Source organism: Ornithorhynchus anatinus, chromosome 14 (assembly GCF_004115215.2).
Source record: "Ornithorhynchus anatinus isolate Pmale09 chromosome 14, mOrnAna1.pri.v4, whole genome shotgun sequence".
NCBI lineage: Eukaryota > Metazoa > Chordata > Mammalia > Monotremata > Ornithorhynchidae > Ornithorhynchus > Ornithorhynchus anatinus.
Window position 1 is genome coordinate 46,744,243 of NC_041741.1, and position 25,312 is coordinate 46,769,554.

Sequence of the window (25,312 nt, forward strand, 5' to 3'; positions counted from 1 at the left end):
ACACATCGACAGCGGGGAGGTGCGGTCCTCCGGCGGCGCTCTCTGCGGGAGCCGCCGCGTGGGGCGGCAGGCACGCCGGGGGACAGCCCCATCGGGGTCACGTGGTCTAGCGACGGGGCCGCCCGCGTGGAGAAGGGGGGTGACGTCATCGTCGTGCGCCGGGAGGAGAGGAAGGCCCGGGGGCGCGGCCGGGTCTCCTGGCGACGCGGCCCTGGCGTCACGTGACTCGTGCACCATGCCGCCGCTCCCTAGCCGGCCTTCCCGCCCCTTCTCAGGTTAGACCCCCCCCCCCCACCCCTCCTTTTTTTAAAAACAAAATAAAAAACGGTATTTTTTAAGCAGCGTGGCTCAGTGGAAAGAGCCCGGGTTTGGGAGTCAGAGGTCATGGGTTCGAATCCCGGCTCTGCCACCTGTCAGCTGGGTGACTGTGGGCCAGTCCCTTCCCTTCTCTGGGCCTCAGTTCCCTCATCTGGCAAATGGGGATGAAGGCTGTGAGCCCCACGTGGGACCACGTGATGACCCTGGATCTCCCCCAGCGCTTAGAACAGTGCTCTGCACAGAGGAAGCGCTTAACAAATACCAACATTATTATGATTATTATAATTAAGCGCTTCCTACCTGCCAAGCACTGTGCATTCGATCCATTCCACCGTATTTCTCCAGCGCTAACTGGGTCCAGAGCGCTGTGTGGCTCAGTGGCCAGAGCCCGGGCTGGGGAGTCTGAGGTCGTGGGTTCGAATTCCGCTCTGCCACCTGTCAGCTGGGTGACTTTGGGCAAGTTACTTGACTTCTCTGTGCCTCAGTTCCCTCATCTGTAAAATGGGGATTAACTGTGAGCCTCCCGTGGGACCACCTGATGACCCTGTATCTCCCCCAGCGCTTAGAACAGTGCTTTGCACAGAGTAAGCGCTTTACAAATACCATCATTATTATTACCCCAGCGCTTAGAACAGTGCTTAGCACATAGTAAGCGCTTAACAAATAGCATCATTATTATTATTATTACTAAGCGCTTGGGGAAGTAATTCATTCAATCGTACTTACTGAGCACTTACTATGTGCAGAGTACTGTAGTAAGCACTTGGAAGCAGCGTGGCTCAGAGGAAAGAGCCCGGGCTTGGGAGTCAGAGGTCGTGGGTTCTAATCCCGGCTCCGCCACTTGTCTGCTGTGTGACCTTGGGGAAATCACTTCACTTCTCTGTGCCTCAGTTCCCTCATCTGTAAAATGGGGATTAAGACGGTGAGCCCCATGTGGGACAACTTGATTAGTCTGCATCTACCCCAGCGCCTAGAACAGCACTTGGCACATAGTGCTTAACAAATACCACAATTATTATTATAATTCGCCAACAGATAGAGACAATCCCTGCCCAGCAACGGGCTCACAGTCTAAACGGGGGAGACAGAGAACAAAACAAAATAATAATAATGATGGTATTTAAGTGCTTATTATGTGCCAAACACTGCTCTAAGTGCTGGGGTACATACAAGGAATCAGGTTGTCCCACACGGGGCTCACAGTCTCCATTCCCGTTTTACAGATGAGGTAACTGAGGCCCAGAGAAGTGAGATGACTTGCCCAAAGTCACACAGGGGACAAGCGGGGGAGCCGGGATTAGAACCCACGACCACTGATTTCCCAAGCCTGAGCTCTTTCCACTAAGTCGCGCTGCTTTTCTCAAATACAATAAAGCGGTAGAGACAATCCCTGCCCACAATGAGCTCACAGTCTGGGGGAGAGGCAGACACAGATCCCAGGAAACAGACCTCAATATACATAAATAAAATGACAAATATGCACATAAGCTCTGTTTGGCAGGGAGAGAGGGGGAAGAGCAGCGTGACGGGGAAGGGGAGATGACAAAAAGTATCACCAGGGTACATACAAGGTAATCAGGTTGTCCCACGTGGGGTTCCCAGTCTTCATCCCCGTTTTACAGATGAGTTCACTGAGGCCCAGAGAAGTGAAGTGGCTTGCCCAAAGTCACACATAAGACAAGTGGAAGAGCTGGCATTAGAACTCTGACACCTAAGCCCAGGCCCTTGCCACTAGGCCATTATGCTTCTCTGGCCATCATAATAATGGTATTCAGCGCTTACTATGTGCCAGGCATTGTACTAAGCACTGGGATGGATATAAGCAAGTTGGGTTGGACACAGTTCCCTCTCCCACACGGGGCTAAAAGTCTTCATCCCCATTTTACAGATGAGGTAACTGAGGCCCAGAAAGGCGAAGTGGTTTGCCCAAGTCACACAGCAGACAAGTGGAGTACAGCAGACAAGTGGAGGTGCGATTAGAACCCATGACCTTCTGACTCCCAGGCCTATGTTCTGTCCTCTACCCCGCGCACTTGGTCTGTCCTTCTCACCTCCCAAACCCAATGCCCTGGGGCCAAGTAGCTGTGTTCTGTCATAGCCGTGAAAGTTAGGTCCACATGGACTCGTTTTAGGAGCTTTCCTCTTTTTTTTGCTTTTTAAATGGTATTTGTTAAGTGCCTACTATATGCCAGGCACTGTACGTACTAAGTGCTCCTGCTGCCGACCCCTGGACCGGGTCCTGCTTCTGGCCCGGAACACCCTCCCTCATCAAATCCGACAGACAATGATTCTCCACCCCCTTCAAAACCTTATTGAAGCCATGCCTCCTCCAAGAAGCCTTCCCACACTAAGCCCCACTTTACCTCATCTCCTTCTCCCTTCTGTGTCGCCCTTTATGTATATATCTCTAATTTTATTTATTTGTATTTGTATCGAGCCTGTTGTTGGGTAGAGATTGTCTCTATAGCTGTTGCTGAATTGTACTTTCCAAGCGCTTAGTACAGTGCTCTGCACATAGTAAGCGCTCAATAAATACTATTGAATGAATGAATGTCTCTCCCCCTCCCCACTAGACTGATCTTATTACGGGCAGGGAATGTCTCTGTTTATTGTTGTATTGTTCTTTCCCAAGCAGTTAGTATAGTGGTCTGCACACAGTAAGCGCTTGATAAATACAACTGAATGAAAGAATACGAGCTAATCAGTTTATAGAACTCCAACACCACATTTAAGCTCTGTCTTTCTAGTCTCCCTTCTTCCTCCTATCGATTAGTTTGTGCCTGTCCCCCTTTAGATTGGGACATGAGGGCAAGGACCGTGTTTTCTTCTACTCTCGTCCCCTCCCAAGTGTTCAGTACAGTGCTCTGTACACAGTAAGTGCGCAATAAATTGATCGGGTGTCAAAACCATCAAAGTAGGCCCAGACTGTTGCGTCTATCTCACCGCCGACCTCTCACCCACATCCTGCCTCTGGCCTGGAGTGCCCTCCTTCCAAACTGCTCCTCTGTAGTGTAAAATTCTGTACACTTTCCAGATCAGACTCTCCACTAAGTGCTCTGTACTTTTTTCCCCTTAGGTTTCTTGACATGTTTCCAGCGGAGTTTCTCCCTTCAGCCTATTCCAGAGAGAAAGATCCCAAACCGCTACCTCGGACAGCCCAGCCCCTTCACTCATCCACACCTCCTCCGACCAGGTAAGGACTTAGTGACTGCAGCAAGTCAGAGGAAGATTTGGATAGAACCCAGGCCTGGGAGTCAAAAGGATGTGGGTTCTAATCCCTGCTCTGCAAGCAGGCAAGCAAGGAGAGTGTGAACCTGTTGTTGGGTAGAGATTGTCTCTATATCTGTTGCTGAATTGTACTTTCCAGGCGCTTAGTACAGTGCTCTGCACACAGTTAAACGCTCAATAAATACAATTGAATGAATGACTAGAAGTGTTGTAAAGGAACTATTCAGCCCTTGTCCTATGAGGTAAATTTAGTGGAGCCTTCTAGGTACATATAACTGCACTTACTGAGCACCCATGTGTGCAGAGCACTGTGCTGGGCACATGAAAGAGCGTGAGAGTCAGAAGGACCTGGGTTCTAAACCCAGCTCCACCACTTGCCTGCTGTGTGACCTTGGGCAAGTCACTGCACTTCTCGGCCTCAGTTCCCTCATCTGTAAAATGGGGATTAAGACTGGGAGCCCCATGTGGGACACGGACTGTGTCCGAACTGTTTACGTTATATCTACCCCAGTGCTTAGAGCAGTGCCTGGCACATTGCAAGTGCTTAACAAATGCCATTTATAAAGGGCGGCAAGGAGTTGGTTCCGATTACTAAGTTAAAATTAAAACGGCTGAGCCAACGCTGGACCACTGAGAATAGAGGCCCCCCACCTCCCCACCCCAGTCAGTTGATGGAATTAGATGTTAAGAGGAAGCAGGTACCTCATTGTATATCTGGGGGAGCTAAATCAATAGAGAGTGTAATCGCTTACTGAGTCACCAGTCCAAATTTCTCATTTGCTCCTTATCTTCACTCGTTGAATGGTTAGCAGAGGGTCTCTCTGGGAAGGCTGCCCTTTGGCTGATTTCTTCAGCCTGGAGCTCCTGCTGACAAGTCGCCTGAAAGTCAGAGATTGCAGCTCACCACCTGAAGCTAAAAGCAATAAGAGGTTTTTTCAAAGCCCTAAAGTAAGGCGAGGACAAGACTAGAAATTGTCAAAGCTAGGCCAGCTCTGGAAATCCCTGGTTTCTTGTGTCGGGCTGTATTCTAAATGGTGAGCTGGGTGATCCAGGTCCTGAGCAATATATGGCAAGAAGTTGCCTACTTCTAGTAGCAGGACTAATATGTATTGACTGCTTACTATTTATAGTAGCACTGCTAATATGTATTGAGTGCTTACCGAGTGGCAATTCACAGTACTAATTGAGACTGATTCTAGGACGTATATCAGTCATAGATATACATAATATGGATTTGTATTCCTTTTTTTAATGATTTTTTTTTTAAGCGCTTACTATGTGCCAGGCATTATACTAAGTTCTGGGGTAGATACAAGCTAAACGGGTTGGACACGCTCCCTGTCTCACATGGGGCTCCATTTCGTAAACCCCATTTTACAGATGAGGGAACTGAGGCCCAGAGAAGTGAGTGACTTGTCCAAGGACACAGAGCAATCAAGTGGCGGAGCTGGGTATCTAGGAGGGCCCACTGAATTTACCTCATATAACAAGGGCTGAACAGTTCCTTTACCACACTTGTAGTCCCCTTGCTTGTTCTTGAGCCGCCACGGACGGCTCGCTTTTGCCCAAGCGTATCCTGCTGAGGATGCTGTATGTCGAGACTGTAAGCTCCTTGTGGGCAGGGAACATGCCTAACAACTCTATTGTATTATACTCTCCGAAGCAATGCTTTACGCACAGTAAGCACCCAAGAAATAGCAGAATTTTGACTATCAGATCTTCATTTTTGACATTTTAATTAGTTACAAATGAAAAGATGAAAGTACAAGAGGCTTTTGAGCAAAAGGCAATAGGTAGTCCACATACAAGAGTTGCAGAGATCTTTTCATTTATGCATTCTAACTGCTGTGAAAGCTACATGTAAGTGATCGAACATTCATTGATTTTTTTTAAATTAATGAAATGATTCTATTTCTAAAGAGTTTGCATTTTAGCTCTAACAGAAATTCTATTTGTTGTGCGGCTCCAGGAGCGCCCCTAAAAACAATAATTTGCTTCCGTAAACAAATACATCGATCAGATGGATCAGAATCATCCTGTCATGGAGCGCAATGTCTACCTAAAAATTGAAAGATAGGTTGCTTCCATGTACAACAAATACTTACATGGGTCAGATGGATTCAAAATCATCCTGTCGTGGATCACAATGCCTACCAGCAGTTCAGATATTCACACCATGTTAAACATCTCAGGGAAGCCAGTTCAAAGTGACGTACTTGGGCTTTGGCCAGGGCCTGGTCTGTGAGGAGCCACTGGTCTGTGAGGAGCCACTGGTCTGTGAGGAGCCACTGGTCTGTGAGGAGCCACTGTTCCTCACCTCCCCACCCTTCCTGCCGCAACGCAGCATTTCCTGTGAAGGGTTCTCTGCTCTAAAGAGTCCTCTGACATGACTGAGGAAGGCTGGGCCTTATTTCCAAACCAAACGTCTCGATTGGTTGAACACCTGTTAGAACTGTCCCTCCATTCCTAACCGACCCCACGTGGTCCGTAAAATACTTTCTTGTGGGCGGGGGAGGTGTATGCTTCAGAACCAATTTATGATTTGACAAGGTGCCAGAATGTCTATTCAGATTCAGCGTTATCTGACGAAATTCATGGGAGATGGCATGGCAACCTGCTGTTCTGTGTCCAAAGGTCAGAAAAACTGCCAAGTTTGCTAGCAGTTTCTTCCCCCTCCTCCCCCCAGTCTTTGAATTTTTTTCTATAAATTAAAAGAAATACTATCCTTTGACTTGCAATTCTTTGTGCCTGCAGCCAAACTTTATCATTTTTTCGATGTAAAATAAATTGGAAATTCAGTGGATCCTTGAAAATGCACCTCAGTAGGTGCTATTTATTGAATGGTTATTGTGTACAGAGCACTTTGCTTGGCAAAGTGTCAATCATATTTATTGAGTGCTTCCTGAGTGCAGAGCATTGTACCTGGGAGACTAGAATATAACAGACACATTCCCTTCCCGTATTGTTTCTTCCCATTTTCAAAGAGTGGCTGAATGGGAGGGTGTTTGATGATGGTAAAGGATAGCTTCCAAGGATTGCACAGGACAGATTTCCTTGACTCTCAGTAGACATTCTTTTTAAACACACTCATCAGTGGTAATTGGGTCATCTAGGAATAACCTGGATGAATGAAATCTTCCAACAATCTATCATTCGTATTCAGTGAGCATTTATGTACTCAACCTCCTCCCAAAAGTTTACTGGAACTGCTTTTATAAAGTACAGATTTGCTTTCAACTTTTTCTCTTCCTTTTTAGCTCCAGGGGAGGTGCTAAGTATTAATGAAATGGCCAGAAGGCAGGCACTGGGGAGTGGGAGAGAAAAGAAAGAGCATTAATAATCCATAAGCTGGATAATCAGCCCTGAGTAATTGAGTGTTGACTAAATGTGTAAAATAAATGCGCCTTAAAGCAGTATATACAGAGTAAAATCATTCCTAGAACTTGTAGAGCACTTTTTATTTTTCAAAAATACTTTTCATAACACTTCTCATTTTGTCTTCAAAACACCCCTCCAAGATAGGAAGAGGCAGCTCTTATCATCTTTTTTCTTTTTTAAAAGAAAGAGGAAACCAGGGACCAGAGATGTAAAGTAACTTGCCGACTGTCACACAGCAAGCCAGTGGCAGAGTGGAACTGGTCCTCTGTCTATTAATTCCAAGCTCTTCCCGCTACGTCCTACTTACCACATTACGTGGTTACATTAGAATTACCTGACAATCTTATTTTTAAAGTATTATAAAACAAGTCATCTGTGGTTATGTGATTACTGAGACAGGGCTTTTGAACCAACTGAAATGTTCAGCAGCTCTTCAGTTCCTTGTAATGAAGTCTCTAGCTCACAAGAACCAGAGAAAAACTCTTGAGCCAGTAAAGAAAAGTCTAGCTCTGTTTTTGTTTGGAGCCATTGTACAGCTCAGGGCAGGTCATTTAAAGATAAATATAAAAAGAAACTGGAATAAGCAGTTGGGAGAGTACAACAGAGTTGCCTGGCTCAGTGGAAAGAGCATGGGCTTGGGAGTCAGAGGTCATGGGTTCAAATCCTGGCTCGGCCACTTGTCAGCTGTGTGACTTTGGGAAACTCACTTCACTTCTCTGTGCCTCAGTTACCTCATCTGTAAAATGGGGATTAAGGCTGTGAGCCCCACATGGGACAACCTGATCACCTTTGTATCCTCCCCAGCGCTTAGAACAGTGTTTTGCACATAGTAAGCGCTTAACAAATGCCATTGTTATTATTATTAGACACATTCCTCGCCCACAGTGAGCTTAGAGTCTAGAGGGGGAGATCAACATTAATATAAATAAATGATGTAGATGGTCCCTTTCTCTTGTCTCTGTCATTTGCATGGAGATGGGTTTAGGCTTTGTTCGGGGAAGGGCTCTTGCTTGCCATGTGACCACCCCAGCTTAGCTAGCTCCGCACCTAAGCGCTTAGTACAGTGCTCTGCACACAGTATGCGGTCAGTAAATACGATTGAATAAATTAATGCGCCAGGGAAAGGGCAAAGCGCAGAAGGTTCTAGGGCAAAGAGACTCTCTCCTCCTCAGGACCGCTTCCAGGGGAGATTGTCAGTCCTCACCTGGTGAAATCAGCTGGAGCACACTTACAGGGGGAGGATTGGGGCAAGGAAAAAGGGGGGAAAAGTGGGAGGAAACCCTGGAGCCACCAGGAGAAGGAAGTCCATGTTGGACATCTGAGGGGAGCGGATGTGGGAAGCAGAGTTTCTACCACAAATTCTGCCAAAACACCTGTTCTGGATCGAGTTTAAGATTTTGTTATATAGTTACTGGGTTTTTTGTGTGTTTTGTGTTGGTTTTTACTATGTGCCAAACACTGTTCTAAGCACTGGGGTAGAAGCAGCTTGGTCTAGTGGAAAGAGCACGGGCCTGGGAGTCAGAAGGACCAGGGTTCTAATTCCGACTCGACACTTGTCTGCTGTGTCACTTGAGCAAGTCACTTCACTTCTCTGTGCCTTAGTAACCTCATCTGTAAAATGGAGATTGGAACTTTGAGCCCCATGGGGGACAGAGACTGTGTCCAGCCCGATTTGCTGATATCCACCCCAGCGCTTAGTGCATTGCCTGGCACATAGTAAGCACTTAACGATACCACAGTTACCATAATTATTATTATTATTACTACAAGATTATCAGATTGGACACAGTCCCATCCCACAAAGGACTCCCAGTCTCAATCCCCATTTTGCAGTTTGAGGGAACTGAGGCACGGAGAAGCGAAGTGACTTGCCTAAGGTCACACAGCAGACAGGTGGCAGGGCCGGGATTAGAATCCAGGTCTGTGCTCTTTCCATTAGGCCAGACTGCTTCATCCACCGTTGCCTTTCAAGCCTTGAGCAAAGTAGATACTGGCTCTCTGCTTGTAAGTCTGCAGACTCGGAACCGGCGAGATCGGGACTCAGGGTCCCGGGGCATTTGGCATTTCTCCCAATCCTGGAGCCACCCACTCACTCATTCCTGGGTGCTTCTCCAGGCCCTTCCGGGTTACCAAGTCCTGGGTGGCTCAGTGGAAAGAGCGTGGGCTTGGGAGTCAGAGGTCATGAGTTTGAATTCCGGCTCTGCCACTTGTCAGCTGTGTGACTGTGAGCAAGTCACTTAACTTCTCTGGGCCTCAGTTCCCTCATCTGGAAAATGGGGATTAAGACTGTGAGCCTCATGTGGGACAACCTGATTACCCTGTATTTACCCCAGCGCTTAGAACAGTGCTCTGCACTTAGTAAGCGCTTAACAAATACCAACATTATTATTCTCTAGATGCATGAAGTGGGGAGCGGCATGGTTTAGTGGATAGAGCGTGGTCTTGGGAGTCAGTTTTAATCCCGGTTCCAACACTTGTCTGCTGTGTGGCCTTGAGCAAATCATTTCACTTCTCTGGGCCTCAGTTACCTCCTCTGTAAAATGGGGATTGAGACTGTGAGCCCCATGTGGAACAGTGACTGTGTCTGACCCAATTTGCCTATATCCACCCCAGCATTTAGTACAGGGCCTAGCATTTAGAAAGAGCTTAAAAAATACCATTGCTAGTATCATTATTACAATTATTATTACCCCACCTGTAAAGCGCTGCGGGCATTCAGATCCCGATACTAGGAACTGGGAGCCCAACCTCCAGCATCTCAGAAACATCCCGGGCAGAGAGCAGGTCGGTCCCTAGCCTGTCTTGTTGACTTGTTCAGATTGGGATCCTGGCAGGGGAATGTGGTTTTTGTGGAGAGACTGTTGCCAGATATAGAAGCCTCTAAGATCCTGGGAGCTCACCAAGAACAAGGAATCAAAAGAAAACTGGCATAAACCGGTTTTGTAAAGCAGGCCCCCGGAGGCCTATTCTGACCTACTGAGAACACTGAACCGCACCAAAGATTGGCCAGACTTCTAGAAGTCAGTCATTCTATGGAAAGAGCAATTTTATAATTGGTGACATCTGAGAGCCCTCCCCAAAACACACACACACACGTCCCCACTGAAAGGAAGTTATGCAGTTTGTTAAGCACTTACTATGTGCCAGGCACTGGACTAATCTCCAGATAGAGATACAGGGTTATCAGATTGGACACGATTCCTGCCACACATGTAGCTCACGGTCTTAATCCACATTTTACAGATGAAAAGAGAGCAACTTTCTATATTTCCCTCCTCATCCTGTCCCCTCTGCGAAGGAGACTATCTCCTCCGACGGCTGAGCTGGGGAAAAGGCTCCTCCTTCTGTCAAGATGTGTGAGGAGGATGTTGCTGCCTTGGCTTCATTTTCTATCCCAAAAGTGACTACCTCAGGTAGTTAATCCATTGCAAGGTCCACAGTGGTCATGTCTCGGGCATTCCTGGCGATGCCTGAGGTCACCTTTATAATTTTGAAACTCATTTGCAGCGTGGTTCAGTGGAAAGAGCACGGGCTTTGGAGTCAGAGGTCATGAGTTCAAATCCCAGCTCTGCCACTTGTCAGCTGTGTGACTGTGGGTGAGTCACTTAACTTCTCTGTGTCTCAGTTACCTCATCTGTAAAATGGGGATTAAGACTGTGAGCCCCACGTGGGACATCCTGATTCCCCTGTGTCTACCCCAGCGCTTAGAACAGTGCTCGGCACATAGTAAGCGCTTAACAGATACCAACATTATTATTATTATTTGGTCAAAAGGAGAATCACTGGACTGAAGGAATTTACAGGAGAGTGTTGGAGCCTGTGAATCGGAGGACCTGGGGTCTACCTGTCTTGTTTATTTTGTTGTCTGTCTCCCCTTTCTAGACTGTGAGCCCCTTGTTGGGTAGGGGTTGTCTATCTGTTGCCGAATTGTACTTTCCAAGCGCTTGGTACAGTGCTCTGCACATAGTAAGCGCTCAATAAATACGATTGAATGAATGAATGAATAATCCTGGCTCTGCCACTTGACTGTTGTGTGGCCTTGGGCAAGTTACCTAACTTGCCAGCTCCTCTCACTCCCAGGCCTGTGCTTTTTCTTCTAGGCCTCGCCGCTTCTCAAGATAAAATAAGATTCTACTGTATTTTTGAAGCCCTCCACAAGCTCCCTTGGAAACCTATTTGAATGTTTAATAATAGCAAAAAAACTGACTCAAGTTGCTCAGTCTTTAGCAGGCTTCAGATTTTCCCTTAAAATGTGCCCCTCAAACTCTGAAAGGGCAGCGGAGAGAGCGTGGCTGTCAATGTGCCTCTGAAGAGTGGTGACTGGTATGTGGAGCTAGGGTATGGATGGGTTTGTGTGTGTCTTTTTGAGGGGAGGGGGATCAGGGGTATGCCTGTGTCATTACAGACCTGTGCAAGTTGGTACTGTGAGATAAATAACATTGAGGTCAAGTCAAAATAAGGCAGCAATGCTAAGTTAGAATGAATTCTCCCTCCTCCCCCCACAGTGCCCATTCTGGTATGGTAGATGTTAGGGACGTGTGACAGGGTGGGTGGCTCTCTCAGAAGGGGCTGCACTAGTAGAGAAGAGGGGTGATTCACAGGAGTTGAATTTCTCTTCCCCCTGACCTGTGATTGAGCCCTGGGGTGGAAGCAAGTGACTCTGGTCCTATTCCCAACACCTCCCCCCGCCCCCCACCTCCCATTTTCCAGTGGTGATCCACAGCGAGTCATTGACCTGCTGAGGCTCTTTCTTTTCCATCTATAATTTGGAAAAAGTGTGGCCCAATAATTTGAGCACAGGTCTGGGAGTACGAAGGTTCTGAGCTCTAATCCTGGCTCTGCCACTTGTCTGCTGTATGACAGAGGGAAGGTCACTCCTCTGTGCCTCAGTTGCCTCATCTATAAAATGGGTCTACCCCAGCGCTTAGTACAGTGCTTGGCATAGAATAATAATAATAATAATGATGGTATTTGTTAAGCACTTACTGTGTGCCAAGCACTGTTCTAAGCGCTGGAGTAGATACCAGGTGATCAGGTTGTCCCACGTGGGGCTCTCAGTCTCAGTCCCCATTTTCCAGATGAGGTAACTGAGGCACAGAGAAGTTAAGTGACTTGCCCAACGTCCCACAGTGGCGGAGGCGGAATTAGAACCCATGACCTCTGACTCCCAAGCCCATGCCCTTGCCACTGAGCCATGCCATGCTTAAGAAATACAATTAATGAATGAATTGTTGTTGTTATGGTTATTATCATTGTTATTCACTTCTCTGGATCTCGGTTACCTCATCTGTAAAATGGGGATTAAGACTGTGATTTCCATGTGGGACATGGATTGTGTCCAACTATATTATCTACCCCAGCATTTAAGAACAGTGTGTGGCACATAGTAAGCCTTTAAATATTATTTAAAAAAGCACCTAGCAGACCTTAAAGTCCTCTAGAGAACTGTACTCGACCCATGCAGCCCAATAATCGGTGCTTGTCGTTCACAGGGGAAGTGACGCCAGGATTGTCCCAGGTGGAATACGCCCTGCGCCGGCACAAGCTCATGACTCTGATCCGGAAGGACACATCGGGGCAGAGTGGGACAGAACAAACGGTGATCCTGCTGTCCAACCCCACGTATTACATGAGCAATGACATCCCCTACACCTTCCACCAAGACAACCATTTCCTGTACCTCTGCGGCTTCCAGGAGCCCGACAGCGTTCTGGTGCTTCAGAGCCTTCCGGGCAAACAGCTGCCATCCCACAAAGCCACGCTCTTCGTCCCGCGCAGGGACGCGAGCCGGGAACTCTGGGATGGACCACGGTCGGGCCCCGACGGGGCAGTAGCCCTCACCGGAGTGGACGAAGCCTTCACCCTCGAGGAGTTCCACCATCTGGTATCGAAGCTGAAAGGTAAAGAGGAGGAGATGGGGCTGACTCAAGGAATCTGAAAAAGGCGGGGGAGCGAGCAGCGGCGGAAGGGTAGCACGGGTCCACAGATATGATCAAATCAACGTTGTCTTTCATTTCCCAAGTTAGTTGGCCATTTTTCCTTAATGCCTTGCTTTCCATCTCCCAGATTTTCTGAAATGGAGGCTACTTCCTAAATAGGCATGGAAATGCCTTTTAGTTTTTAAAGCCCCAATCCATTTTTAATAATAATAATAATGGTAGTTAAGCGCTTACTTTGTGCCCTGTTCTAAGCACTGGGTTAGATAGAAGTTAACCAGGTTGGACCCAATCTCTGTCCCACATTGGGCTCACACTCTTAATCCCCCTTTTTTTACAGATGAGATAACTGAGGCCCAGAGAAGCTAAGTTAACTCACTTGCATTGACTTACGAATGGCGTCTGAACATTGACTCCCTTTTTACTTCCTGTGTCCAAAGTTCGCTTTTCCCCTAACTACCGTCAACGACATCCCTGTCAAGAAAGCAGTGCTGTTCCCTGGTCAACTCCCCTCCCAGCCCCACAGAACTCATGTACACATATGTAATTTATTTATATTAATGTCTATCTCCCCCCTAGACTGTAAGCTCATTGGGGGCAGGGAATGCATCTGTTTATTGCTATATTGTACTTTCCCAAGTGCTCACAATAAGCAGTCAATAAATACAATTGAATGAGTGAATGAACCAACACTAGGAGGATGATACCAGAGAAGAACTGATTCCCTTTGACTAGAACCGTGTCATAATGTTCGACCCGGAAACGGGCAACTTCCTGATCTCCAGCCCTCAGCTTGGATTTCCAAGAGGGAAGGGGGTGAGAAGGGCAGAAACGTGTCTGGCTTTAGGGATTGTGGAGGCAGAGCTGAAGAATTTCCCCTTCCAAAATGATGAACTGTGCAAGAGGCCCCTCCCTCTGGTACAGAGAGGTCTTTTGTGAGATATCGGAGAGCTTGAACCCGGGGTCGTAGTCTTAGCAAGTGCTTGCTTGCTTCTTGCACCGCTCCGCCACCAATTCCTCCAGACAACGTCTGTAATACTCACTGGAATTTGAGTTTTGTTATTGCTAATTTACCAGGATAATCTCAACGTTTTAGTTAATCAGTCCCTAAGACTGAACCCTTTGGGGCCCTTCTCCCTCCTTCTTTCCCTCACCCCCCTCCCTTGACACAAACCCCTCAGTCACATATTTTAAGCAAAGGGACTGCATATCTTTAGAATGCCTTCCTGATTGAGCAGTGATTTAAGGCCTAACCCTTCCATCACGGAGGTGGAACTAGTTTTTGCCCCTGTGGTGTTCTTTGATTATTTGTATTTATTTACTTTTTCTGGTTTCGTGTTAAAAGCTGAGACCAACACAGTTTGGTATGACTGGACAAGGCCGGCCCACTCCCAGCTTCACTCAGACTTCCTGCAGTCTCTAACCGAAACCAAAGCCAGGAGCAAGAACAGAGTCCGAGGACTCCAGCACCTGGTGCAGCAGCTCCGGCTCATCAAATCCCCAGCCGAGATTGAGCTGATGCAGGTGGCCGGGAGACTGACGTCCCAGGTATGGCATCCTCAAGAAGTTTGAAGCGGCTGGGGGTGGGGGTGTCTTGTTTTTCCTGTGGGTTTTTTAAGCTTTTGGATAAGAATGGATAAGCTTTGGAATAATAGCACTCACACTAAAATAAACCATAAAAGCCAAGAACGGCCAAATCTGTTTTGGCCAGGCTGGACTAGAATTTCCCATCCACCCTTGAGGCAGACAAAACTGATCAGAGGTTCCTCTCTTTTTTTTCCTTTTTCTTTTTTTAATAGTCATCTGAACCCTGCTGTGGTTCTGCCAACAGGCCCTAAGAGATTTAGATTTTATAGATCCACCCCAGAGGCTCCTGGACCCAACTTGCCCATAGATTAGTCAGTCGCATTTATTGAGCACTTATTGTATGCAGAGCACTGTACTAAGCACTGGGGAGCCTTCAGTAGAGTAGTAAACCATAGAGCAGTAAACCGACAAATTCCCTACCCATAACAGGTTTACAGTCTAGATGGAGATTACTCATCAGACTGCTGGGCAGGGGAGAGAGGGGTCTCTGTCTGGTCCGCAGAGTCTCCTCCAGAATCTAGGACCAAGCTGGGAGCAAGAACAGAGCTTAGAACAGTGCCTGACACAAAGTAAGTGTTGAGTTGGACAAAGAAATGGGCCCTTCTCTCCTAATCTCTCAAACACAAGGAAACCCGATGTAACAGAATGAATGGTTTTCCCAGCTAACATTTTCCAACTATTAGCCCGATTTCTAAAGGATGACGGTTGGTTTACCGTCCAGCCAGGTCACCCATCAGGTTTTGCAGGAGGGAGAATTTTGTCTTCTCAGTTCTGGACATTAGCATCCAATTGCTTTGGAAAGTTGCCTCTTTAATCTTAAGTGGACAGACAAAATATAGAGGATGATTGCCATTTCATCATTTTGTTTCTCAAACTCAAAACTAAGCTAAAAGAGACTGTAATTCCTGCCCCAACTCCTGTTTTTTGTTTTGGTTTTTTTTGTGATAGGCTTTCATAGAGACCATGTTTGCCAGCAAATCCCCTATAAATGAAGCATTTCTCTATGCCAAGGTGAGTAGTAGAATGTGGACTATTCTAACGATTGTTGGGGAGTGGGGGCAGGGAAAATCACAAAACCATGTGAGCTCATCAATCAATCGGAAATATTTAAGCACTTACTATGTGCAGAGCATTGTACTAAGCACTTGGGAAAGTACAGCAGAGTTGGTAGTTAAAAACCTTGCCCATGAGGAGCTTACAGTCTATAGGGGGAGGCAGATATTAAATTATGGATAGGGGAAATAGGGTATAAGGCTGTTTACATAAGTGCTCATGTGTTAGGAAAATAAGTACAGGCCTGGCAATGTCTTACTGTGCAGGGGTTCTGGACCTGCCAGAGAAAGGACACTGAGGGAACCTGTAACTAACTTTTTTTTCCCCTCTTACTTCTTCCTTTCAATTGTCTGCCACATCAGAGTTTGGTTTTCTGCTTCCTGCCCCAGCTGAACCATAGCTGTCAGCTAGGAGTTGAATTAAGCGTAGCCGACTGCTCGCTCAGCACCTCAGAATGTGGTTAAAACACTACTAATTGACTCCATCCTCCTTTTCAGTCAACTCTGGAATCCCAGGCCTGGAAATACAATTTCTATAGCTGGAAAAGTATTGGAAAAAACCTTCTGTCTCCTAGAAGAGAAAAGTTATCAATCAACGAGGCTTTGAAAGAAAACCCACAGTGACACTATAATCTATTTCTGTGTCAGAATGACAGGTCTAGTGGTTCAGGTGGGAGCAATAGGGATAATGTATCTTGATTTCCTTCGGCAAAGCATTGGATTCTGTCCCATGTGATAGTCTTATCAATAAACTGGAAAAATACGGGCCAGACTGCACAACTGTTGGATAGGTGGAGAGGCAGCGTGGCCTAATGGAAAGAGCACAGGCCTGGGAGTCAGAAGGATCTGGGTTCTAATCCCACGCTGCTGTCTGTCTGCTGTATGATCTTAGGCAAGTCACTTCTCTGTGCCTCAGTTCTCTCATCTATAAAATGGGGATTATGACTGTGAGCCCTATGTGGGACAGGCACTATGTCCAACCCGATTTTCTTGTATCTACCCCAGTGCTTCGAACAATGCCTAGCACGTAGTAAGGACTTAACAAATATCACAGTTATTATCTTAATTATTATTATTATCTAACTGAAAGGTCATACTTAGTGAAAGCTTAGAGGGAGGGGGATGGATGGATATAGTAAAGGAGAATTCTTTAAAAGGATCAGTTCTGAGGTGGATTTTTTTTTAATATTCCTGTGAATGATCTGAAGCATGGATTAGGAAGTTTGTTCACTGAGTTTGCGAAAGGCAGCAGGATGGTGAGAGGGCTGATGTGAAGTGGCTGGCATCTTGGGAAATTTGTTGATTGAGCACCCTGGGAGTCCATTATTCTGTACTAGGCACTTTAAAAAAGCAGGATTCATGTTCAGATTGGTCTAATGCAAAGCCAAACAGAATGTCGTTCAGCAGTAATCGTGTGGTGTAAAACACTTAAAAGGGAAAAGAAAGAAATTGGCACTCTTTCCTTCTCTCCAGTTTAGATTGTTGCTCTTCTGGAATGAATGGGCTAGTGGCTATTTAAAAGGCTGAATGTGAGTCAGCACTGCAGTCCTGTTGTTGCAAAATCAGGATACTGGGAAGTGTTACTAGGAGTAGAATGTGTAGGAAACTTCTGTGTGCAACTCTGGTCAGAGCTTCAGTAAAGTGTGCTGGGTTCCACTTACGGGCTCAGGAAATAAAGAGAATTTGGAGAGGGTACAGAGGAGAACAGTAAAAGTGATTTAAGGTTTGGAAAAGAGGAAAGGTCAAAAACATGAATTATTGACTTGGAGAGCAAAAGGCTGGAGGTGACATGAAAGTTATAAAGAATAACTGAACAAAAGAAAGTAACCAACTGCTTTCATCTCCACTGAACAATTCAACAATTCAGAACAAAATTGTGCTTCAGAACAATTCAATAGGAAATGGGTTGAAATTGCAAATAGCATGTAGGATCTATGTTAGATGCAAGGAAACATTTTCTGGTGGTAAGGAGTGAGTTAAATTGAAATACTGGGCCAGATGATCAAGGGAAGGTAGGATGTCACCTCCCTGAAGGTCTTGAAAATAGTCGGTGAATCGATTCGCCTGGGATGACTTGGGTGTGGTCCCATCAAGGTGTTGGGCTAGTTGACCTCTGAAGATTAGACTGTAAACTCATTGTGGGCAGGGAATTAGTCCATTTATCATTATATTGTACTCTCCCAAGCACTTAATACAGTTCTCTGCACACAGAAAGCTCTCAATAAATATGATTAAATGAAATACGATTGAATGAACTTCCAGCATGTTACCACTCACTTCAGGGTTTACTTTCTGTTGCAGTTTGAATATGAATGCCGAGCTCGTGGTGCAGACATCTTGGCTTATCCACCTGTGGTTGCTGGCGGCAACCGGTCCAACACTTTGCACTATGTGAAGAACAATCAACTTATCCAGGTAAACGAGATGTTTTTACAGAGGACAAACCAATTCGAACCAAGGGCACGTTCACTCCTCAGACCCTTTCTGCTCTTACTTGTCAAGGGAAAGAGGTGGGAGAAGCCTATTCATGTCTTGTATGCCTTGCCTACTATAAGTGAGGGCCTTCAGTGTCTCCCCCCGCCCCACCGCTGCTATCTGGATCATAGAGAAGCAGTCTGGCCTAGTGGATAGAGCACGGGCCTGGGAGTCAGCAAGACCTGGGTTATAACTCCGGCTCTGCCGCTTGTCTGCTGTGGGACCATGGGCAAGTCACTTCATCTCTCTGTGCCTCAGTTACCTCGTCTGCAAAATGGCGATTAAGGCTGGGAGCCCTATGTGGGACATGGTCTATGTCCAACCTGATTAGCTTGTATCCACCCCAGCGCTTAGTAGTAATATAGTAAGCATTTAACAAATACCTTGAAAAAGACTATCCTACTCTGTTCTCGTCCATCCTTATATATCTACTGTTTGTAAACAATTTTGAGTCTGTATGTATTCTTTCCATTAGATTGTAAGCCCTTAGAGATCAAGAACATCATTTTTTGCTTCTTTTGTGCTCTTCTAAGTGCTTAGAACAGCGTTCTGCACCCATTAGGCACTTAAGCAGCATGGCATAGTGGATAGAGCAAGGGCCTGGGAGTCGGAAGGTCATGGGTTCTAAACTTGGCTCTGCCATTTGTCTGCTATGTTATCTTGGGAAAGTCACTTCACTTCTTTGAGCCCCAGTTACCTCATCTGTAAAATGGGGATTGAGACTGTGAGCTCCACATGGGACAGGGACTGTGTCCAACCCGATTTTCTTGTATTGACCCCGGCACTTAATACAGTGCCTAGCACATAGTAAGTGCTTAGCAAGTGCCATAATTATTATTAATAAAGACCATGGAGGAGGATGGTGGCGGTGGAAGTTCCAGTAAGTTTACCAATAATAAGGTAAAGTGTAGGAAGTTGGGAGTCCCCTTCTTGGAGAGTAAAACAGTTGAGAATAATTGCAGGAACCCAGAGGAGTGCTAGGAAGAGAGTGGCTAGGAACTTCAACTCTTCTGGGAAGCTTTAGAGAGGGAGCCAGGTTCCGTGTCCCCATATTAGGTGGAACCAGGTCAGATCTGCCCTCCTTTCTTAGACCCACCCCAAAACCGAAGGCAAAGCAAATGGGGATCCCAGAGCAGAAACTCTCCCACCTGACCTTGGTCCCTCCATTCCAGGACGGGGAGATGGTGCTGCTGGATGGAGGTTGCGAGTTCTCCTGCTACGTGAGCGACATCACCCGCACTTGGCCTGTCAATGGCAGGTAGGACACTCAGAAGGCGCGGCCCCCTGTTTCCCAGCAGGACTTGGATTTGGGGTGTGGATGTGTCAGCAAATGCGCGGTAGACATCCCAGGTCCACACGAGGTCCCAAATTTCACTGCAGTTTTGCCCTGTGACTGAGGTCTTAGTAAGGCTTAAACCAGATTGGTCCTGAGACCACAGTAACTGTGGCACAGACAGTCTGAACTTTAGTTATTTGAAGAAACACCGGAGCCTTCAAATCCAAAGCCAAAGGGCCACTTCCCAGATTTTGTTCTCCACTCTAAAAAAACACATTTCGAAGAACTGAGATTCAATGATATCTCTCCTGATCACCATGGGCTCTGTGTGGTCCCATTTCCAACCTCTCACAACTGCAATTTCCCCGTATGAGTTATTACTGAACTGTAAAGGGCAGAGGAATCTCAGCGCTCACTCCCACTCAGCTTGGACTTTTCCAATTCAGGAGATAAAGCTCACTGTGCCTATCTCCTCGGGTTGCCCCAAACCATTCTTTGGGCAGGAAGGCGACCCTGTGGCTTCTTACTGTTCCTTGCCCTCCAGGTTCACCGCACCCCAAGCAGAGCTGTACGAAGCTGTCTTGGAGATCCAGAAGGCCTGCCTGACCCTCTGCACTCCTGGGACCAGCCTGGAGAACATCTACAGCCTTATGCTGACATTAATAGGACAGAAGCTGAAAGAGCTTGGGATCTTGAAGAACGCCAAGGGAAACGACGCTTTCAAGGTACTGCACTGTTCCAGAATTCCCTACTCTCTGAAGCTGTCGAGTTGAGCGAAATGGAGAGACAATGGGGGATCAGTCAATCGGTGGTTGAGCGCCTCGGGGAAGTCGCAGCGACTGTTCCCAGAACACACCCTTCTCCAGCCCTCCAGCCCACTTTTCTCCAGCCCTCCCCTCCGTTGCTCTTATAGACATGACTCTGTCCATACCCAAGCTAAAAGTACCTCTGTTAATGTTGTTGATGGAGGCAGGAGAGAGGAGATTTCAGGAAGAGCACCCAGAGACGCAAGCATGTGCAAAGAGAAAGGAGTGGGTACACGAGAAGCAGCCTGGCATAATGGGTAGAGCCCAGGCCTGCAAGACAGAAAGACCCGGGTTCTAATCCCGGCTCTGCCACTCGTCTGCTGTGCGACCTTTTGTCAAGTCACTTAATTTCTCTGGGCCTCAGCTACCTCACCTGGAAAACGGGGATTAAGATGGTGAGCCCAATGTGGGACAGGGACTCCGTCCACCCCGATTAGCTTGTGTCTACCCCGGCGACAGTAAGCTCTTAACAAAGACCACAGTTATCATTAGTTACGATTATTCCACGACCCTAAACCCACCGGAGGCCTAAGCAGGACCGGTGGGTCTGGCACTAAGCCCATTCCAGCTGTCTTCTCCTCCCTAAAGAAAAAAGGATCAGTAGTGGGGAAGGTCTCTGGGCCATTTCCTCTCTAGAAGGCTTAGGTGTAGGCCTCCCCCTTTTGGGTGATTAATGGGGACGCGGACACGGCTCTGTCGGGCAACGGGCGCTTCTAAAACAAAGGAGCCCAGCGTTCGCTCGTCCCAGCAGGTGGCAGCACATCCCCATCCAAAGGGCACCATCCACTTCCAGTGCCCCAAAATGGGAAAGGAGATAGGAGTTGGGAAGGAAAGGGAACACAAAGGGGAGGAAAGAATAGCCATTCCGATCCTCTCCCAGTGAGTCTTCGCCGTGATCTACAGTGTTTTAGTGAAGTCGATGCCAAAGGCACTTCAGCGCCCCACACAAGCGAGGCAGAAAATGAGTTTGGTCTCAGGCCTACTTGATTTAGTGGCACCCCAGTGTGACCTAGGTTTATGTTCATTGGAAGCCTGGATTTCGATGGAAGTCGCAGGTTTTGGGGGGAAGAAAGTGTTGGGAGGATCCAGGACTGAAGTAATTCATTCATTCAATAGTATTTATTGAGCGCTTACTATGTGCAGAGCACTGTACTAAGCGCTTGGAATGAACAAGTCGGCAACAGATACAGTCCCTGCCGTTTGACGGGCTTACAGTCTAATTGAGTAGCGTAATCAAGTAGTGTTGGGCAGGAAGGAGTTTCAAGCCTTGAAGAACAGGGCAAGCCCTGAGTTGGAAGTAAAGGGCACAGGTAAAGTCCTGGGGAAGTTTTCTGCCTGTTCAGGGAGCTCTTCGTTTTCCTGAAGAATGCATTTCCTCCAGAACTTCCAACTCATTTGAGGTGGAAAAAAAAAATCAACTCAGTGTAGGCTGGTGAGTCTCAATCCTACGCATTTTAACTGTTTTCAGATTCCCAGCTTTCCCTTTGGGACCATGCCCATTTTCTGTAGTAACAGCACAGTGATTTTCTTGTTACCAGGCTGCTCGGAAATTCTGCCCCCACCATGTGGGCCATTACCTGGGGCTGGATGTCCATGACACTCCAGACGTGTCCCGTTCACTCCCGCTCCAGCCAGGAATGGTGATCACTATCGAACCAGGTAAGAAGATGCCTTTCCAATCTGCCCGGGGTGAGCCAGCACAGCCGACTGTGAAGGAGGAGAGGAAACCTGTTCATTTTCCATCCGAGCAGTTGTTTATAATAATAATTATCCTTTATAATAATAATTATGGCACTTGGTAAGCGCTTACTAGGTGCCAGGCACTGTTCTAAGCTCTGGAGTGGATACAAGTTAATCAGGTTGGACACAGTCCCTTTCCCACATGGGGCTCGTAATCTTATCCCCATTTTACAGATGAAGTAACTGAGGCTCAGAGAAGTTAAGTGACTTGCCCGAGGTCACACAACAGACATGTGGCAGAGCCAGGATTATAACCCAGGTCCTTCTGACTCCCAGGCCTGTGCTCTATCCACTAAGCCACACAAAAACTGGTCCCTCTGATGCACAACAGGGAACATTTTCTCCAGGATATCCAGCTCTGTCTTCTGCCGGATGCTCTGCTCTCCCAAGTGAGGCTGGAGAGTGATGTCTTCCTTGTCCAGCTGGAAGCAGGTGCGGACCCCAAGAAACACTCTCAGTCAGCGAGGCAGTAATTGGAAATTTCTGTCATCAGGATCACACTTAGCAGGCTAGCAGATTTTTTGAAATTTCACCTCACCCTATCTTAGCCGGATCCGGTTTGATAATCAGGTCCAAACCACTTCCTTCACCACTTTTCTGCCCCCTTTTGATGAGGATAACCAGAAAGGCATATTGAAAACTGTCTTTTTTTTTTTTTTATAAAATCAGCAAACAACAAGCCCCAAACCTTAACTGGTAAATTTAGCTCTGCTGGATTGCGTAGGTGTATGATGTTTCAGCTGTATGGAATTCACTGTTAGTTTCTAGTTTCCATCCCTGTTACATCTTTCCTTAGTGTCTCCCCATTCCCATCCTCTTTAGCCTTAAATTGGGAATCCTTTGGGAGCCAAAGCCAGGATTTGTATTTCATCCAGGTACTTCTTTCTTAGCACTTGGCACAGTGCTTTGCACAGGGGAGACTCTTAACATTACTCCTGATACTCTCTTTGCCCCACACCATCTCGTGATCTTGAACTCACCCCATCTTCAAGACGTAAGAGAGACAAACTCAGTATTTCAGCCAGCCTCCACCCGCATAGAATCATATGATAAGAAGTTAAAATTAGTGTTGCTTTTACCAGCTGAGATAACCAAATATGTGGGTACCTGCTTAGGACCAGGCTGTTTGCTAGATTGAAGTCCTCAAACCAAAGAATTACTCTGTGTAGGGTTCTGACAGTTACCCAAATCACGTGCACTAGACAAGAGTGAGCTGTTCCAGGAACATAGTTGATTTAGTCAATGCCACTAGATGAGGAAGAGGTCTCAGCTGGCCTGTTGACAGCCCTTAATTTTGACCTGTAAACCTGAGGGTCCTTAGATAACCACCTCACCACAGGGATCAAATGAGAGAAAATGATAGAGGTGGAAAAGATGTCCTAAACTGGTCTCCCTGGATCAGTGGGGATGCCCTGCCCTCTTTTTTCCCATTTTTAGGGACTTTCAAGAATGGAACTCTCAACCCTCTTCTGGGGAAGCAGTTCCTAACCGTGCCCCTATGGCATGTTGCCAACCCTCAGTCAGTGAGATTGGTTGAGCGCTTACTGAGTACAGAGCACTATACTAAATGCTTGGGAAAGCACAGTGCTTAGGAAGCAGCATGCCACAGGGGATAAAGCATGGACCTGGGAGTCAGAAGGTCCTGGGTTCTAATACCGACTCTGCCACTCGTCTGCTGTGTGACCTTAGACAAGTCACTTCACTTCTCTGGGCCTCGGTTACCTCATCCGTAAAATGGGGATTGAAACTGTGAGCCCCACGTGGGACAGGGACTGCATCCAACCTGATTTGTTTAGTGCACTGCCTGGCACATAAACAAGTGTTTAAAGAATACCCTAATTAATTACTGTTATCATTATATAATCGTGTTGGTAGTCACAATCCCTCACCACAAGGAGCTTACAGTGTACAGGGAGAGACAGATCTGTGGCTTAACATGTCGCTTAAACTTCCCTAGGCTAAATTTTTGCCTTTTACTTTTATCTGTCAGGGAAGAGAGCCCTTCTATCATGAAGGGAATGGTTTCGAATCTGGAGTTTGCTCTCTGGTGTAGTGTACCTCGATCCCTCAGTTAAACCAGGCACCGGGCCTACTTCTGCCAACCTCATGGTCACAGTGACCTGTCATAATTCAGCTCTTTCTTCTGCTCAGCTAAACTTCTTTTCTTCCCTCATCACAGCCCCTACCAGTTATTCCACATCTTTAATCTGAACTCTTCAGTGGCTTCACTGCCTCCTTCCCTTACCCTTGATGACCTGATGAAGGGTAAAATAGAAACTGTTGGCTGAACTTCCCAAACCTTTTTTTTCATTATTAAAAGGATTTGTTAAGCGCTTACTGTATACCAGGAGCTATACTTACCACTAGAGGAGATCGGGAACACCCTCCCTTGTCATATCTGACAAACAGTTACTCTCGGCCCCTTTAAAGCCTTATTGAAGGCACGTCTCCTCCAAGAGACCTTCCCTAACTGAACCCTCTTTTTCTTTTCTTCCACTCCCTGTCACCCCGATTTGCTCCCTTTATTCATCCACCCCACCCCACCCCACAGCATTTATGTACATATCTGTGGTTTATTTATAGTAATATCTCTCTCTCCATCTAGATTGTAAACTTGTTGTGGGCAGGGAATGTGTCTGTTACATTGTTATATTGTACTCTCCCAAGTGCTTAGTAGAACGCTCTGCACACAGAAAACGCTCAAAATGATTGATTGATTGACTGGACAGAGTCCCACATGGAGCGAACAGTCTTAATCCCCATTTTGCAGATGAGGTAATTGAGGCCCAGAGAAGCAAAGCGATCTGCCCAAGGTCAATGAGTCAATTTATTTATTGAGCACTTACTATGTGCAGAGCCTACAGCAGAGAAGTGGTGGAGTTGGGATTAGAACCTCGGTCCCTTTGTCTCGGACCTGTGCTCTTTCCACTAGACCATGCCATTTCCCTTCATTGCTCTCTCCTGACTATATTACCTCCTCCTCTTCCTCTTTCTTCCCCCCAGCTATGTCTTAGGAGGAGATTTCCTGCCTACACTCAAATCCACCTCCTCTACTTGGGCCTCTGACCCTCTCCTCTTGCTTCCACTCATTCATTCAGTCGTATTTATTGAGCACTCTTTCCTCTCCCCTCCCTTACCACTGTCTTCAACTTCCCCCTCATAGGTGGCTCCTTCCCCTCTGCCTTCAAGCACACTCACTCATTCATTCATTCAGTTGTACTTACTGAGCGCTTACTGTATGCAGAGCACTGTACTAAGCACTTGGAAAGTGTAATTCAGCAACAAATAATAATGATGGTACTTGTTAAATGCTTACTATGTGCAAAGCTACATGATGATCAGATTGTCCCACGTGGGGCTCACAGTCTTAATTCCCATTTTACAGATGAGGGAACTGAGGCCCAGAGAAGAGAAGTGACTTGACAATCCCTGCCCAACAACAGGTTCGCAGTCTAATAATAGTAACGGTGGTATTTGTTAAGTGCTTACTATGTGCAAGCACTGTTTTAAGCACTC

At 46.8% G+C, this 25,312-nt stretch overlaps 1 protein-coding gene across 3 annotated transcripts in view; it reads left to right on the top strand.

Moving 5' to 3' along the window:
- Positions 1-161: 161 nt before the first annotated feature.
- The window catches only part of XPNPEP3 (X-prolyl aminopeptidase 3), a 36,737-nt gene continuing 11,586 nt past the window's right edge, over positions 162-25,312 (top strand). For 2 of the 3 annotated variants that reach the window (XR_003764470.2, XM_029079379.2), the window contains exons 1-9: positions 162-275; positions 3,395-3,511; positions 12,417-12,824; positions 14,206-14,408; positions 15,396-15,458; positions 17,801-17,914; positions 19,147-19,232; positions 19,795-19,975; positions 21,595-21,715. Coding sequence is in view for 2 of the 3 variants with exons in the window: in XM_029079379.2 (XP_028935212.1) it covers positions 236-275; positions 3,395-3,511; positions 12,417-12,824; positions 14,206-14,408; positions 15,396-15,458; positions 17,801-17,914; positions 19,147-19,232; positions 19,795-19,975; positions 21,595-21,715 (1,333 nt within the window). In the remaining variant the exon portion in view is untranslated. Of the gene's footprint in view, positions 276-3,394; positions 3,512-11,024; positions 11,248-12,416; positions 12,825-14,205; positions 14,409-15,395; positions 15,459-17,800; positions 17,915-19,146; positions 19,233-19,794; positions 19,976-21,594; positions 21,716-25,312 lie in introns of those variants that run through there. The other variant, XM_029079380.2, reaches the window with a different exon arrangement.